At 43.6% G+C, this 16,184-nt stretch overlaps 1 protein-coding gene across 2 annotated transcripts; it reads right to left on the minus strand.

Annotated features, from left to right (window-relative positions):
- Positions 1 to 2,001: 2,001 nt before the first annotated feature.
- On the minus strand, positions 2,002 to 15,880 carry CCDC82 (coiled-coil domain containing 82). Of its 2 annotated transcripts, none has more exons than XM_081860515.1 (8): positions 15,717 to 15,880; positions 11,197 to 11,784; positions 9,981 to 10,197; positions 9,738 to 9,830; positions 9,469 to 9,593; positions 8,222 to 8,392; positions 5,987 to 6,172; positions 2,002 to 4,410 (listed from the first exon to the last, which is right to left on the minus strand). In XM_081860515.1, exons 2-8 carry the CDS (start codon positions 11,773 to 11,775, stop codon positions 4,327 to 4,329), a joined length of 1,455 nt encoding a protein of 484 aa, XP_081716641.1. In that variant the 5' UTR covers positions 11,776 to 11,784; positions 15,717 to 15,880; the 3' UTR covers positions 2,002 to 4,326. The 2 variants fall into 2 exon arrangements, with proteins under 2 accessions (XP_081716641.1, XP_081716642.1); XM_081860516.1 differs by lacking the exon at positions 15,717 to 15,880 and adding an exon at positions 12,112 to 13,561.
- Between the last annotated feature and the right edge of the window lie 304 nt (positions 15,881 to 16,184).

Consider the following 16,184-nt stretch of genomic DNA (forward strand, 5'->3'; position numbering starts at 1 on the left):
GCGGGGGAGAGAGAGGAGGCGGGTGGGGGGAAGAGTTGGTGGGAGTAAAAGCAGAAATCACGACTCCCAACGATCAGCTAATTCACAAACCAGCTCGAAACTTACAAACTTCCAGCTCTCCGCCTCCAGACCCGTCCGATGCAGCGAGATTCCTCGGTCAATTTGTATATTCCATCCCTTCCGACTTGGTGAGTTTTTGTTGCTGTTGCAATGTCTCTCCAAAGCGCGCTTGACGGTGGTGGTCGCTGCCGCTGCTGCCGCCCTGCCCTCTGCACTTGCCGGTTTAAGAAGAGAGCAGAAAGCTTGCAGTGTTCCCCCCCCTCTCCCCCTTTTCCTTCGCTTGTCTCGTGCTTTAAGCCGCCAGGCTGCTACGACTGCACGGCGCGGGGGTTGCAGATACACAGGATTTCATTGTGCTCGCACAGAATCTGAGCAGCGGCGGCAACAGCAGCAAACATGAGACTGACGGGGAGCCCTGGCGGAAGGCTGGCACCGTTGCGCGGAAAAAGTCGCCGTTCCCCGAAATGAAGGGCAAGGAGACGCCTGCCGGCCAAACCCTCTCGTTGCAGGGAGCTTCCGTTTACTTAAAAAGCCCGCTTTCCCACGTTATGCTCGGGCACTCGCGATCAAATCAGGGGGCGCTGATATATGTGCGTTTCAGAAGGCTGACGCTGTGCCCGTGGAAGTAAATCCCGACACAAGCCCACGCGCCACCAGGAAACAGGCATAGCTTTTCGAAAGCAGGCTGCTCCTCTACATGTGAATCGGACCTTGCCAGGTGCTTTGGGGGCATAACAACACTGGTATAGAGGTAGGTAGCCGTGTTGGTCTGCCATAGTCAAAACAAAATAAAAGAAAAAAAATTCCTTCCAGTAGCACCTTAAAGACCAACTAAGTTAGTTCTAGGTATGAGCTTTCATGTGCATGCATCTGAAGAAGTGTGCATGCACACGAAAGCTCATACCTAGAACTAACTTAGTTGGTCTTTAAGGTGCTACTGGAAGGAATTTTTTTTCTTTTATTTTGTTTTAACACTGGTATAGTGCACGCACCTGGAAGGATAGCCCAAGGTGCAGTGTGCACACAAACGGCTTCCCTTTGCAAAATTTCCACCAAGCTCTTGGAAGATGGCAGTGGAGGCTGGATAAAAGGTGCAGGCAATTTCACATTCACTTTTCTGCCATGCCCGTTAATTCCCAACCCACAAACCTTCAGCAAACAAGATAACTGTGCTTAAACATTGGAAGCCATTATTTTATAAATTACATAAACTATAGGGCTTATGATATTATGTGGGCATATGTACGTGTACACACAAGCTGTTTGCATAGTGATAGCGTTTTCTAACATTACGTTTCAGCAAGCTTCTTGTTTACCCACATTCCTTTTTAAATCCATTATTGGAGGCTGCTGAAATGAGAATATGTTTCCTGAAAAGACACTGGAGCATTTAATGTTTTTCAGCTGTTTGGCACAAATCACAAGATGCTTTTGAAAAGACTTTTCCGCCCAAACTTTTCATGCACCCATATATCATATTGCTGATGGTCGAGCCTGTTTAAGAGATGGAAGAAACACTCATTCGAAGCAGCAGCAAGCCTTCCACCTGCAAGTTAGGAGGGTTTCCTAAAGCAGGCCTGAAGCTTTTAATCCATTGAGCCAACCACAGCCTCTAAGCTGTTTGAGAAACTGATTTTGCTGCCCGTAAATGCAAAAGCACAGTACTGTACATGACTGTACTCAGTTTCGGTGGTGGTGAAGACCTAACTCCCAAAGGACACTTGTGAAGGAGAGTAGTCTTGTGTTTTTTCCTTTTCCGAACCAATTTGGGTGCAACCAGCCTCAACAGTGCCTTTAGGTGAACTGACAAGCCTCTTCCAATCAGTGTTAAACCTCTGTCCTTCCTTGTTAACTGACCAGCTCCGCTTGCAGGCTGGTAAGTCAACCCCAAATACATGAAGCGGTTAGGGGAACAAATAATAGGCAGGCAAGAGACAGATGGGACATAGCGAAAGAAGAGTTTATTTTACAGCTTTATGCAGAGTGCAAGCCTACGTTATGGTTGATTTTGAAAAGGTAGCATGTCAGGATAGAGAAAGACACCGTGACAAGAATTAATTCAAAAGCTGTAATTCAAAAGCTAGGAGCAACTTGATCACATCAGAGGATGGCTTGCTCTCTTAAGGTGCGAAAACTCCCACGTTTATGCGAAGAGAACTTGATTCATATCTTTTCCGTTTCCTTACACTTAATATGCTTCTATTTACCAAGTGCAAACATGGGTGGGGCTTATGAACACCTTTGTCAAACACAGCAGGCACAGCCGAGCTGTTAAAGCGAACCAGAGCCTTAAGAATGTTAACACTGCACCCAAACTTTAGACTTTTACTCATCGCAATAAACCTGAGCGCATTAAGGAGTTGCACACAGAGAGTCTGTGCACTTGCTTTTCCCACTGTCCCTTAGCCTCGCCTTTCATACCCCCTTAACTGCTGCTGCCCTGCTGTACCTGATAAGAGCTGTGGTGGCACTTGGGTGACTTGGGGCTCACCTGGCGAGTAGATGATGAACATAATATAGGAATCACCTTATAGGATCAGACTAAAGATCCAGGTAGTCCAGTGTTCTGTTTCCAAACTAATGCCACTAGGAAGCCCACATGCAAAAGGAAGGTTTGTTCCTGGATTATCACTGCTTCCATTCACATCTGAAGCCCAAACTTATAATAGACGCAGGAAGTTGACTCAAATCAAGTCAGGCCATTGGTCCATCTAGCTCAGTACTGCACACAGTGACTAGCAGCAGCTCCCAAAGGTTTCAGACAGGGGCCTCCTAGACCTACCTCGAGATGCTGGGGGTTGATCCTAGGACCTTTTGCACGCAAAAGAAGATTACCCTTGAGCTACAGCCTTTCACACAGGTGACACAGTGGAAATGAACAGAGCAGAAACACCATCTATTCAGCTTACTGAAGAGGAAGAAAGCACACCTGTTCATTGAAGACCCCAGCTTACTGTATGTCTGAATCAGAGGCCAAAGGCTTCCTATTCTTCATATTGCCCACAATCAAAAACTGGATGTGTCTCTGATCTGTAATTCATATATATCAAGGCTGCCTAACTCACCTATCCAAGTTAATATACAGGAAGGGTGCTCTGAGTGAACTCTGAACTCCTCTGAAGTATGCACTGGGCCATCATCCCATATACACTTAAGAGCAAATTCATTTTCCAAGTGTGGATCCTTGTGCAGCAGGCTTGGGAAAGGTCCGCGGTTTTCAGGAGGAGAAAAAAAGATGAACAGGGCAGTGGGGAAGACACTAAAGTGAGCGAAACAAACCTGAAACAGCCCAATGAGGACTATGCATGCTCAGTAGCTATAGAATACTAGTTGGATGTTGGAGTGGGGGAGCCCAGAAAATAGTGTATGCATGTGAGTCCTGGAAAAGGGCATTGCTGGAACCCTGAGCACGATCACTGCACACTAAGACTGTTTTGCAGACCCCACTTGCCAATAGTCTAACTGAAGCTGCTACCGAACTGTCAGTGTCAAGCTGATGAACTGAGCATTCATCAAATTCCCTGACTCCAAAATGGAAACAGACCCAACTGGGTATTACGTCATGCAGAATGAGCAGAAGCCTCTGCATATCAGTCTTATAAAGCATCTTCCCTTCCAAATGCTACAGAAATGGAAAACGGATATTGCTAGCAGTATAAAGATATTTATTTCTTTTACCGCTCAGCCGGCTAAATGCAAGTCCATGAATTCTGGGTCTCCAGGATGCATAAACAATGATGGCCTGTTGGTTTTAGAGAGCTAATTTGTTACTGCCCTGTGTCCTGGGGGGTGGGAATGTACCTGGTTTACAGCTGGTTTTAAACACTGTGCTGGGAAAGCAGTATGCATATTACAGCCTTTGGGCTTCTCACCATGTGGACCTTTCCTCTTTCAAAAAGAATTGAAGCCAAGCATTTTTCATACACTGGCACAATTCATCTGGGCATCACTGTGCATAAAATTTCATTTCCTGAATGAACACCCGGGTTATTCAGAGACTGTTTTTCATTTTAGATCATTAAGCTGAGCTGCCTGGTGTTCAAGAACACAGAAGAGATGACTTCCACTATAAAAATGTCCTTAGATGATTATTTTGATAATTAAAATGAACTATGAAAAAGAAATACACATTAACTTATTAGTATCCATAACAACATACAGGCACATTGATTGTCTTGCAGTAAAAACAAAAACAGCTGGAACGCAGCATGATATTCAAATACTATCACCAGTCAAGGGAAAGCACGTTTGTAAGTAGATGCCTTTTTAAAAAAATGATGACATCAAGTCTTTTTTTTCGTCTTGGAAGTTTTCCGCACGTACCATGTAGTTCTGAAGTTCAGAATATTGCTTCAAACGAAAGAAAACAAAGTATCATTTTAGCAGACCTAAATTAAAGGTGGAACTTTTTATGTTCCTTTTAAATTTCATTTGCACACTTATAAACCAATTAAAAAGTTACTGAAGCAATGTGCAGTAATAAAAAAAGATTAGAAACCCAGTAAACTAAAAGCAGCAAAACCATTTATACAGTTGTAGAATTATTATTCCACACAATGATTGGGCCACACTTCAGGGAAAGCCTTCTTAGAACAAATATGTATTTCAAAAGCCACCAAAATGTCAAAATGCTAGGTACTTCTCTCTTAGTAGTGCCCCAACTGAGGAGCGCAGTTTCTCGGCAGGGATGGATGTGACAAGGTGTCCCCTTAGGTAATCTGGTCCCAAAATGTTGAAATACGAAAAGCAAATCCTTGAATTGCACCTGGTAGCCCAGGCATAGGCAAACTCAGCCCTCCAGATGTTTTGGGACTACAATTCCCATCATCCCTGACAACTGGTACTGTTAGCAAGGGATGATGGGACTTGTAGTCCCAAAAAACATCTGAAGGGCCAAGTTTGCCTATGCCTGTGGTAGCCTATTGGCAGCCAGTGCAGCTCCCTCAGCAGAAACCTTATACTGCATGATGGCAGTGGGATGTCCTAGCTTCTATACTGGTTTCAGTATATTGGTTTTAGATCACTAATGAATTCCTCGCTTTAACAGCAGCACAGTGCACAATTTTGATAGTAACATCTTCTTTCCATCACACAAGATTGCACCTGTCAAAATTATGCCTTGTATACAAGTGTGAAAGGGATGTAAGTCATGCTCTCTTGGAAACTTTATTGATGAGCCTCATGCAAGACAAATCCCACACCTGCCTATATTGATCTAAATATACCTTTTGCAATACCTGCTACAGCTGGTCTTAAAATTCTCCCAGAAAGGAGTAATCTTGCCGCCTAGGAATTTTTTTCTTTTAATAATATAAAGCTGTCTGCTATAGAAAGCTTTTTAAAAAGCAAACTGCTGTACTCTAGTCTTTAAATTTGCTGAAGTAGTGAAAGCAGCAGGATGGCATACTTTTAGCAGGTTAAATAAAGCCTAGCAAGGAGTCTGAACAAAGTGGCACAGTTGCCAGGATCAGAGAGGATGCAGCAACCTCTATGCAAGGCTCCCTCTCTCATTTTATCCTTTTGTTCACTGCCTAATCACAAAATGACACACTAACAATATTGGAAACAAGTCCAGAATCTTCTGTAGTCTTTTAAACAAAATTTCATTGGTTTAAAAACAGGGCTTGCTTTCTAGGATCATGGCATTGGGTAATTATTATGTTGGTAAATATATTCCCTGCAGAAATATGATCACATTAATCATTATAGAAGGTACAGCTGGACTAATTTCAAAGCAGGAGCTACTTTCAGTCAACTTTTCCTGAAACTGCACTTTATGAGCACTTAAATTTACCCTCTTACTTTCTTCACCCTCCACACCTGAATGGCCTACAGTTCTGTCCACAAAATACTAAGTGCTGTACTGATTATTAATGTCCCCTGCTTTCAAAGCAATAGAATTTATGTACAATCAGTTCGACTGTACCTGTTCAATCCAGCCTTCATTATTCTGCTGTGTGAAAACTCTGTACACTGTATCTTTGACTGGTGCATCCTGGAATTCATTGCTTGTCATTAGAGAGCAGCAATTCTGATACAGCTTGTATTTAAAATGTTTCAGGTTGTGATAAACTTCAGTACGGTTTCTACACACAATGCCAATCTCCAACGCCTGTATTATTAAAAGGAAAGCTCTTTTACTGGGCGGGTCTTGGGCAATAATGGGCAATACAATAGTCTCATCAATTAAACAAGGTATGACAAAACCTGAGCAGGACATTTATCGATATCTAACTGAATCTAACTTCCACACTCGCCACTTTTCCAAAGGCATCACTGGCATAAATGAGAACCGACCCTTTTTTTCCACTGCTACCCTAAGAATGTCAATTCAGGAAGGCACAGAGGTGATCACTTGCTTTAATCAGTTCTAATACCGGTGCCACTGGGGCTGCGAAATGTTTGAAATAATAAATTAAAAGGATTAAATCTTTGTTGGTATGCACTTATTACCTGTAATTCACAAAGCATACCCTGTTCAACACTAGCTGAATTGCAAGGGAATATTTTTTTTTTAAAAAAAACCCTGGTTATAGAACATAAACACTGCAAAGCCTAGGTTTATACAGTAGAACAGTCACACCAGTGTAAATCTAAAGAGTCACTCTGCTTGAGAAAGTTAGGGAATATGAAATTAGGAGCCCCACAGGTACACTAGCCCAGTTAAAACTGCACATATGTACAACAGATGTTGTCAACACACCACTGGAGTTTGACCGAATACTCTTGGAAGTATATAATTCTCACATTGCAAAATCAAAGCCTCTGGAGTGCACCAATTCAGTTCCCATGCTTAGCTTATTTGTACAACTATCTAAGACTATCTACTTGGTTTATATATGAAGTCAGATACCGTATTTTTCGCCCTATAGGACGCACTTTTCCCCCTCCAAAAATGAAGGGGAAATGTGTGTGCGTCCTATGGGGCGAATGCAGGCTTTCGCTGAAGCCTGGAGAGCGAGAGGGGTCGATGCGCACCGACCGCTCTCACTCTGCAGGCTTCGCGGACCTCTCCGCAAGCAGCGGGAGCGCTCCCGCTGCTTGCGGAGAGTTGCCTGCATGCCGAAGCCTGCGCGCGCTGACCTCAGCGCATCCAGGCTTTGCGGACCTCTCCGCAAGTAGCGGGAGCACTCCCGCTGCTTGCGGAGAGTTGCCTGCATGCCGAAGCCTGCGCGCGCTGAGCTCAGCGCATCCAGGCTTTGCGGATCTCTCTGCAAGCAGCGGAAGCCAGCGCTGGGCTCCCACGGCTTGCAGAGAGCTGCCTGTTTGGGGGCTGGGGCGGGGGAAGCTCGGGCCTCCCCCGCCCCAGCCCCGCGCCTGGGGGGGGAAAAATAATATTTTTCCTTTATTTCCCCCCCAAAAAACTAGGTGCGCCTTATGGGACGGTGCGTCCTATAGGGCGAAAAATACGGTAAACCATTGATCAGTTTACACATATAGTCAAACCAACCCAAGCACTGTCGGTTTATAGGGAATTCTGAAGATCAAGGTTTAGGGATAATTTTTCACAGATAAATAATATGCCAAGTATACAAGTTACTGTTATACCATAAGCCTTGGTCTCTCTAACAGATAGAACTGTAGAGTTGGAACTCAGACCCTAAGGATCATCTCATCCAACCCCCTGCAATGCAAGGATATACAGCTGCCCCATATAGGGATCAAACCTGCAGCCTTGGCATTATCAGCGCCATGATCTAACCACCTGAACTATCTTGTTGACACTATATATCTAGATCTAGATATACACACAGAGAAGATGAATCTAATTAAAAAAAAAACCCCAAAAATTTATGTCAGGATTATTATTTGCAAGTATATTAATTAGCATATAGACATCAATTATTCTTAGTAAAGCTTGCTATATACTTCTTGATAGAATGTAGTTTTAAGGATATCATAATGATCAGCTTGTTCATAAACAAGCACTATAGAGGAAATTTGTCATAGACATCTGGGATTTTCAAGTATTATATACTTAGCCACTAATAGAAGCAACAGAAATCTTTGAAACCACTGCCAAAAACCCATTACCCAAAAGTAGACTAAAAAGAAGCATGAGGCTAAAAGATATTAACATCAACATCTCACAAAAAAGAATATGCAATGCATTTTAACTTTTTGGTTCTTAGCAGTTTTGTAGCCTGGGAACAAAATTTACCTGCTCGTCATGTGACATGAAGTCGTCTACTTGCATTGTCTCACGATCGTATGATTTCCCTGACAGAATCACTGTGAACCTACAGTGCCTCTGCAGTTCACAGGCCTGACAGGAACGGTCCTCTCCAATTCCCTCAACTATGCGGATGTCAGGATAACTATCCACCCGTTTCTGGAAAAAAAGATATCCGGTTGGAAATTTTGCTGGTCACTTGTTCCACAGAATCAACTATTGCAATTCAACAATGATAAACATTCATATATTTATCTGTTTAATTTCAACTGCTTGGCGAAGGACCACAGAGCTCTTAATTTCTAGAGTAGGCTCAGTTAGGTCATTGCCCCCTCACCCCCTGCGAGGAAGTGACGTGTTCCTTCTCTTCCTTTCCTCATTCTCTTCCTTCACAATGTGAGACCATGGAAGGAGGATGTGCCTCGCAATAGCAACATTGTTCTAGTTCTACCCAATAATATTTTTGTCTGCAATTTCCATTGTTGCCACATAGTACAATGCATACCTGATACCTTAAATCTGTAAGTATAATAATTATATACTTATTTCAGTGTGTTGTCTATTAACTGCACAGACAGGCGGAAGGAAGTTTGCTGCTGCACACAGCTGACACAGGATAAAGAAAAGGTTTAAAGGTAAAGGCTCAAGTCATGGCCGACTCTGGGGTTGCGGCGCTCATCTCGCTTTATTGGCTGAGGGAGCCGGCGTACAGCTTCTGGGTCATGTGGCCAGCATGACTAAGCCGCTTCTGGCAAACCAGAGCAACACACGGAAATGCCGCTTACCTTCCTGCCGGAGCAGTACCTATTTATCTACTTGCACTTGATGTGCTTTTGAACTGCTAGGTTGGCAACAGCTAGGACCAAGCAACGGGAGCTCACCCCATTGCGGGGATTCGAACTGCCGACCTTCCGATTGGCAAGCCCTAGGCTCAGTGGTTTTCCCCATCGGAGAGTCTGCTAAGCCCTGCACTTTGAATACAGGTTTGCAGTCATATTCCTTTGTTTGTTTGTTAACCCACATACATGGGTCTATAGAGAAGTAGATATAATTAATACATCCTCTTCCAATTCCCATCAGTTTTCAGTCCAGTGTTCCAGCCTGTCAGTATCACTTTGATGCTATCTTCTATAACACGGTGTTAGCTATCCCTATCAGCTTCAAGCCATCTGCACATCTGAAAGGCACCACCTCATCAGAGTCATTTATAAGAACATTGAACAATACCCCAATACCGTATATTTTTCTGTCCAGCGACTTCTCGCCACTAAATTGTCAAGACGAGGTCGAACAAAATCATTGTCGAAGAAGCGAAGGGAAGTCAACATTTCTTTTGCATACTTCTTTTGTCTTCTCCCCTCTGTTGGAAAGAGAAGGAAATCAAATTATCATATGCTTGGTTAGTTTCACAAAGCTACGTATAGTAACACACTTATTTGCTTCAATAATAATTTTAAAAGGTGATTAAAAAGCCTTTTGATTAAGGAAATCCACATTTACTTACCATATAATGACATCAAAAAGTTATTGTCAGCTGCATTGATGAGAAACGCCTTTACAACTCTTTGGAAATGGACAAAATGATCAACATGGGCCACTGTAAGAAATAAAAATATCAGTATGGTTGTCAGACTGATGATTTACATGAGTTACCTACTGGAAAAAAAAAAGTTTGGTGGGGCTCTAATAAATATTGTATTGTGACACTACATAAATGATGTTTACAGGATTTTTATTTTAACCTTACAGTATGGAAAGCACTTCTGCAGCAATGTGCCTGACATAGCTTGCTTTTTCTTTTGTGACTGGCTCTTGTCTTCCTCAGAGTTTTCTTGTTCCAACTCCTCCTCCTCCTCAACTATGAAATCTTTCATGCTGTCAACCTCAGATGCATCACTGATTTCAGCAGGTGTGAGAGATGAATGGGAAGAATCATCTTCTATTATCACATCTTCTTTAGAATCCTAGTGACATTAAGAAGCAGAGGCTTATTTGACTCCTTTATTTAAATTCATTTGTGTTACCATAACATATTATTATTAATAACTAACTTTCCATATTGCCCATCATTCAAGGATCACAGGGCAGTTTAGAATATAAACACACAAAATTATATAACATAATAACAAACAAAAAAATACCCCCAACCCCAGTTTAAAAGGCCATAATTGTTTAATCAGCCAAAGGCTTGGGAGAAGAGGAACATTTTCACCCAGCGCCTCAAGATACGTAATGAAGGAGTGAGGCAAGCCTCCCTGGTGAGAGCATTCCACAAACGGTAAGCCAGTGCAAAAAAGGCTGGTTCTCATGTTGCCACCTTCCCGACCTCTTGCAGAGGATGCACACAAAGAAGGGCATCAGAGGATGAGTGCAGGGTCCAGATCAGTTCATATAGTTGCAGTCGAAATTATTGAACCCTCATTTCAAATCAGGTTTATTAACAAAATTTACAGACTTTCAGCTTTCTGCAATGAGCAAATCAAACAAATTTAATTGAAATAGCTCAACACAACACATGCTTCAAGTGGTTTGAAGCATATTTTATACACACACACTTTTAAAAGCACTGGCAAACTACTCCCAAACACCCATTACCACCCAAGGTAGGGTAATAGACCATGGCTACTTTCAACAATTGAATTGGCATCACTGCCTTGATGTAAAAAGGTGCCTGTACAATTTCAGATAACTTGTCCTAGCTTGGGAAGTAGAGAGAAGCCAAAATGCAAGGCAGTCTCCTTCCTGTTTTCAGTAAAGTTGTTGCCATAACAATACCAGAGCCAAGTCAAGATTATTTCTGGTTCAGGGACTGGGCCTAGTAGTATACTGTATGAGTTCCTGCAATAAGTAGCAGCAGTTCCTTTTTACTTTTAGCACTTTCCAACAAAAGTTCTCATGAGCACCAAATCTGCACGAGAACAGCAAGCACGACGATACATTCTGCAAATGAATAAAAAATGTACCTCATGACATTCACTGAGGCCGGAAGCTCGAGTAGATAGCCGTTGGGACAGTTCCTGCAGTTTCATTAGCCTGTCTTGTTTTCTCTTTGCTTCTTTTTCTGCAGGTGATGTGCGTTCAGCGGACAAGTCGTTCTCATCGATTATGCAACTGCGTTTGGCAAACACTTTCCTAACAATGTCGCTATTGTCACTATTGTCACTATCGTCGCTGTCATACACTACGGTTCTCCGAGACCTCTTGCGTTTCCCAAGGTTGATGTTTTCTTCATCTACGTCCTCTCCTGCTGCACAATCACCACCTGTCTCAACATCTGGAAGGCCACCTGCGTTAACCGAAGTTTCATCTTTATCCTCATTGTGTATGGGTTCACCTTTCTCTCTCTCATCTGAATCATCATCTGAACTGGTTTCAAGTTCTTTTTCTGATGCTGATGTAATTTCGTCACTCTCTTCCTCGCTATCAAACAATATACATCTTCCCTTAGTTCGCTGCCAGTCAATCCGAGATTTGGCTACCGGTTCTTTTGCTCTTGCATTTCTCCTCGTTTCATATCTTCTGTTTTCGGAATTTGGTTCCATAAGGACTTACTAAGAAATCAAATCAAAATGTAGTTGTGAATTCAGAGAACTGAGGCTTGGATAAAAAAGTCCACCCCCCCACCCCCCACAAAAATAGAAAGTGGGATTCTCCTAACCTGAGACTTAAATTTAACAAGTTAAATTGTGGGGAAGTTGGAAAATCTCTTCTGTTTTATCTTGCACAGGCAGTGGAACCTTATAAGCAATGTTTTAAATTAATACCATCACAGCTGACCTATACTGCTGTAAATCTCTGTAAAGTGCATCACTTGCATCAGATTCCTCTTTCTCCACACCAAGTGAAATCAGCTAGCAAATATTTGAAAACATACTCACGACCACAAAATTAAGGAAGAGATAAGGGTGAAAGTGCTGAGAAGCCTGTTTCAGTTAATGCAAATCTTCTATTTTAAGAAGTCCATACAGCTCAAAGTGAAAGTTCTGAATCAGCTGCTGTGGTGGCATTTCTTGCCAGAAACGGACAATGATTAGAGAAATTAATTAATTAAAAAATCTAATTAAAAACAATTTTAAAAATTAAATTGATTACAAAACAGAAAATGGCTGATACCTCCCCACACTCATTGTCACTCTCCTGCTTTGTACCTCTCCATGCTTCATTGGGCTAAGTAATTATTAAGCGTGAGCTCCTAAATATCAAAATAAATACAATTTTTTAAAATAAAAAACCTGTTCTTTTGAAGTCAGCTGAATGTTGGAAGATTCAGGAAAGACAGAAGAAAATCCTTCTCTTAGTAGCGCATAAACTATGGAACCTGACCCTACAGGAGGCAATGATGGCCAGTAACTTGGATGGCTTTGAATGAAGATCGGAAAATAATAATAGGAGGATAAGGCTATCAGTGGCTACTAGCCACAATGTTCATGTTCTGCCTCTGCTGTCAGAGAAACTATGCCTCTGATTGCCAGTTGCTGGAAATCACAGGAACGGAGAGTGCTGTTTCACTCAGTTCCCACTTCCAGGTTTCCCACACATTTGGTTGGCCACTGTGAGAACAGGATGCTGGGAAAGATGGGCCATTGGCCTGATCCAGCAACTCTTCTTTCGTTCTTAATCCCTGCAACCACCATTCAGCTGATCCAACAACCAATGTGTTTCCTTTTAAAGTTCAGCTCAATTCTTACTTCAAACTCTCAAAATAAAACAGGGGCAATAGACATTCGGTAACAAATGACACGAGGAATAAAAGAAACTGAGCATAAATTTTAAAATAATTAATTACAGCACAAGTACCAAGGCCCAAACCTTTCCAGAAGGCCTTCACTCAACTTAGAGGCCTTACATACAATTGTAAAAAAGTGAGGCAACGTTTATGGATTCTCAGCAGTGACAGAGAACTCTGCACACGTTCGGAGGCAACCTTTTCCCTGTTAATATACCTTTGTGTCCTACTCCAGGGAGTTCAAATTAAGTCCTGCAGACTGGCCATCTGAACCCTTACAACCATTATTCCAGCTCAACCTTCATTACTACTGTATCTAGAACCCAGCCAGAATCCCACTTCTTTAAATAAATGACCTTGCTTTCAAAACAATTATTTTCCCATTGTGTTTGTTTGTTTTATACACAACTTCTCAAAACGGATGATTTATTTTTATACATGTATTAATGCAAACTGCTTTGTGAGACTCGCTTGGTAAGCCCTAACGGGTCGTGATCAGATTTTTAGCTTGGCCTGGCTGTGCCTTTTGCATTTTTTTAAAAAAAAGAGCATTAATATACTCTTGCCTTTCCCACCATTTTCAGTTCCCCAGGGCAGCTGACAACCAAAATGCAAAGCATCTGTAACAAGCAAAACATAAAATTACATCATCCCACTGGAAGCAAAAAAGAAGTCCTTCCTCCCTGTTCAACCTAGACTCCTACACTTTTTAAGCAGAGGTTGGATGGCCATCTGTCATCGATTCCTGTATTTCAGGGGGCTGGACTAGATGACCCCTGAGGTCCCTTCCAACTCTACAAGTCTATGATTCCTGTTGACAAGTCTACCTAGATTGCTTAGAAAGCTGAGCGGATTGTAATCTGCTTTAGGATGTTAACTTTTTGTGTGTGTTTTAAAACATTTATACTTTATCTCTTAAATTTCTATACAGCCCTTCTTTAGAGGAACACAGGGTAGATTAGGGACACAAGGGGTTGTAAAATGTAAGGTTGCGAATTTCTGGTTTCACTTGCTTTTGTCTTCTGGAAACCTCTTTTGAGGTTTTATTTTTTTAAAAAAAAACAAGCGGTGGAATAACTATATGAAAAAACAATACAGTGGTGCCCCGCAAGACGAATGCCTCGCTAAACAAAAAACCCGCAAGACGAAAGGGTTTTCCGATTTGTTAGCGGCTTCGCAAGACGAATTTCCCTATGGGCTTGCTTCGCAAGACGAAAGCCCATAGGGAAATCTCCGGGGACAGCGGGGAAGCGCAGCGCGCCTTCTCCTCTGTTCCCGGACCTGTCCTGAAGGCTTGCGGTGGGAGGTCCGGGAACAGAGGAGAAGGCGCGCAGCGCTTCTCCTCTGTTCCCAGGGCTTGCGGTGGGAGGAGGGTTTTTCCTCCCCAACGCCAACCTTCAGAACAGCATTCTGAATGTTGGCGGTGAGGAGGAAAGCCCTCCTCCCACCGCAAGCCTTCAGGACAGGTCCGGGGAAGTCTTGCAGGGCTCCCCAAGCTGCGAATGTCTGTCCCGCGCGAGGGGCGCTCTGCTTAAGAGCGCCCTTCGTGCGGGGCAGCAGGCTGCTATCTGCAGCTTGGAGAGCCCTGCGGGGAAGTCCTGCAGGCTCCCTAAACTGCGAATGTCTGCCCCGCTCGAGGGGCGCTCTGAAGCAGAGCGCCCCTCGCGCCGGGCAGCAGGCTGCTATCCGCAGCCTAGGCAGCCCTGCAGGAATTCTTCTGAAGGCTGGCGGTGGGAGAAGGGCTTTTCTTCCCACCGCCAGCCTTCAGAACAGCCTTCTGAAGGCTGGCGGTGGGAAGAAAAGCCCTTCTCCCCCCGCCAGCCTTCAGAAGAGGTCCTGGGACAGTCTGTCCCCGGACTGTCCCTGGTCTGAAGGCGGTCTCCCTAGGAACGCATTAATTGATTTTCAATGCATTCCTATGGGAAACCGTGCTTCGCAAGACGAAAAACTCGCAAGAAGAAAAAACTTGCGGAACGAATTAATTTCGTCTTGCGAGGCACCACTGTAAGGGAATCTGTGGGGAGTGGAGTAAGGAAGTGCCGGCCATTGGACCTTTCCTCAGCTTCACCACATGCTCAGAGGCACTCCTGGCCATGGCTGCCTTTAAAACTACAGACGCCACCTTGAAGGCAATAATAATAATAATAATAATAATAATAATAATAATAAATTTATACCACGCCCATCTGGCTGGGTTTCCCCAGCCATTCTGGGTGGCTTCCAACAGAATATTAAAATACAAGTCTATTATAAAAGCTCCCCCTAAACAGGGCTGCCTTCAGATGTCTTTCTTTTTCCTTTCTCCTCCTGTGCTGAGGCCTCATTTTAACATTTTACTGTCTCAATATTTTAATGTTGTATTTTAATCTTGTTTTTAAGTTGTATTCATTCAACTTGTTTTTATTATTGCTTGTTAGCCGCCCTGAGCCCCGCCTTGGCTGGGGAGGGCGGGGTATAAATAAAAAATATTATTATTATTATTATTATTATTATTATTATTAAAAGTCTGGCAGTTGTTTTTCTCTTTGACATCTGGTGGGTCTTTATTAATTTCTTTGCGCGTGGTTTCGGTTTCATTTAAAGCAAATGGACACTGGGCTGAGCTTCCCCTTCCCAGCGCCCTCAGACAGAACAGTTCCCACCAGAGTCCGTCCTCGAATTCCCGCGCTCTGGAGCAACGGACCCGGCACGCGCAACGCGACCCCACCCCTCCTCTCTCTCTTTTTCCCGCGCGCACCCTTTTCCTCTCTCTCTTACCTGAGAGGCGCCAAAGCTGCGCGCGCATACGAACAGGAGAGGAGGCGGGGCCCTAAAAAGCCACGCCCACCGCCACAAACTGCGTATTATTTTTTTCTTTATCCTTTTGGTCCCGCCTCCTACGCTGCGGCCCGCGATTGGCCGCACTTCCCCGCCGGGATCGGCCGCTCCCTGCCCCACCTCCTCACGTTTTTATTTTGCGCGCTGACGCGCAGCCCGCTTTCGCCCCTCCAGCTCGCGTTCCTTTTCCCGCTCCCCTCCATAGAGTTGATAATGGTAGAGACGCGCACATACACGCAGTGATTAAGCTTCCGGGTTCACACTGGAAAACATTTTCCCCCTGGGTTTTTTTTTGGGGGGGTGTGTGTGCGGCGGTAACATTGCAAACAATGGGAAACGTGCACGGGTGTGACCTCTCCCCTTTGAAGAATAAATATAAAAGGCAGCACCCAAACTAGGAAAGGGGGA

The sequence above is a fragment of the Podarcis erhardii genome (assembly GCF_964252035.2).
Source record: "Podarcis erhardii genome assembly, chromosome: 4".
In the NCBI taxonomy this organism is placed as follows: Eukaryota; Metazoa; Chordata; class Lepidosauria; order Squamata; family Lacertidae; genus Podarcis; species Podarcis erhardii.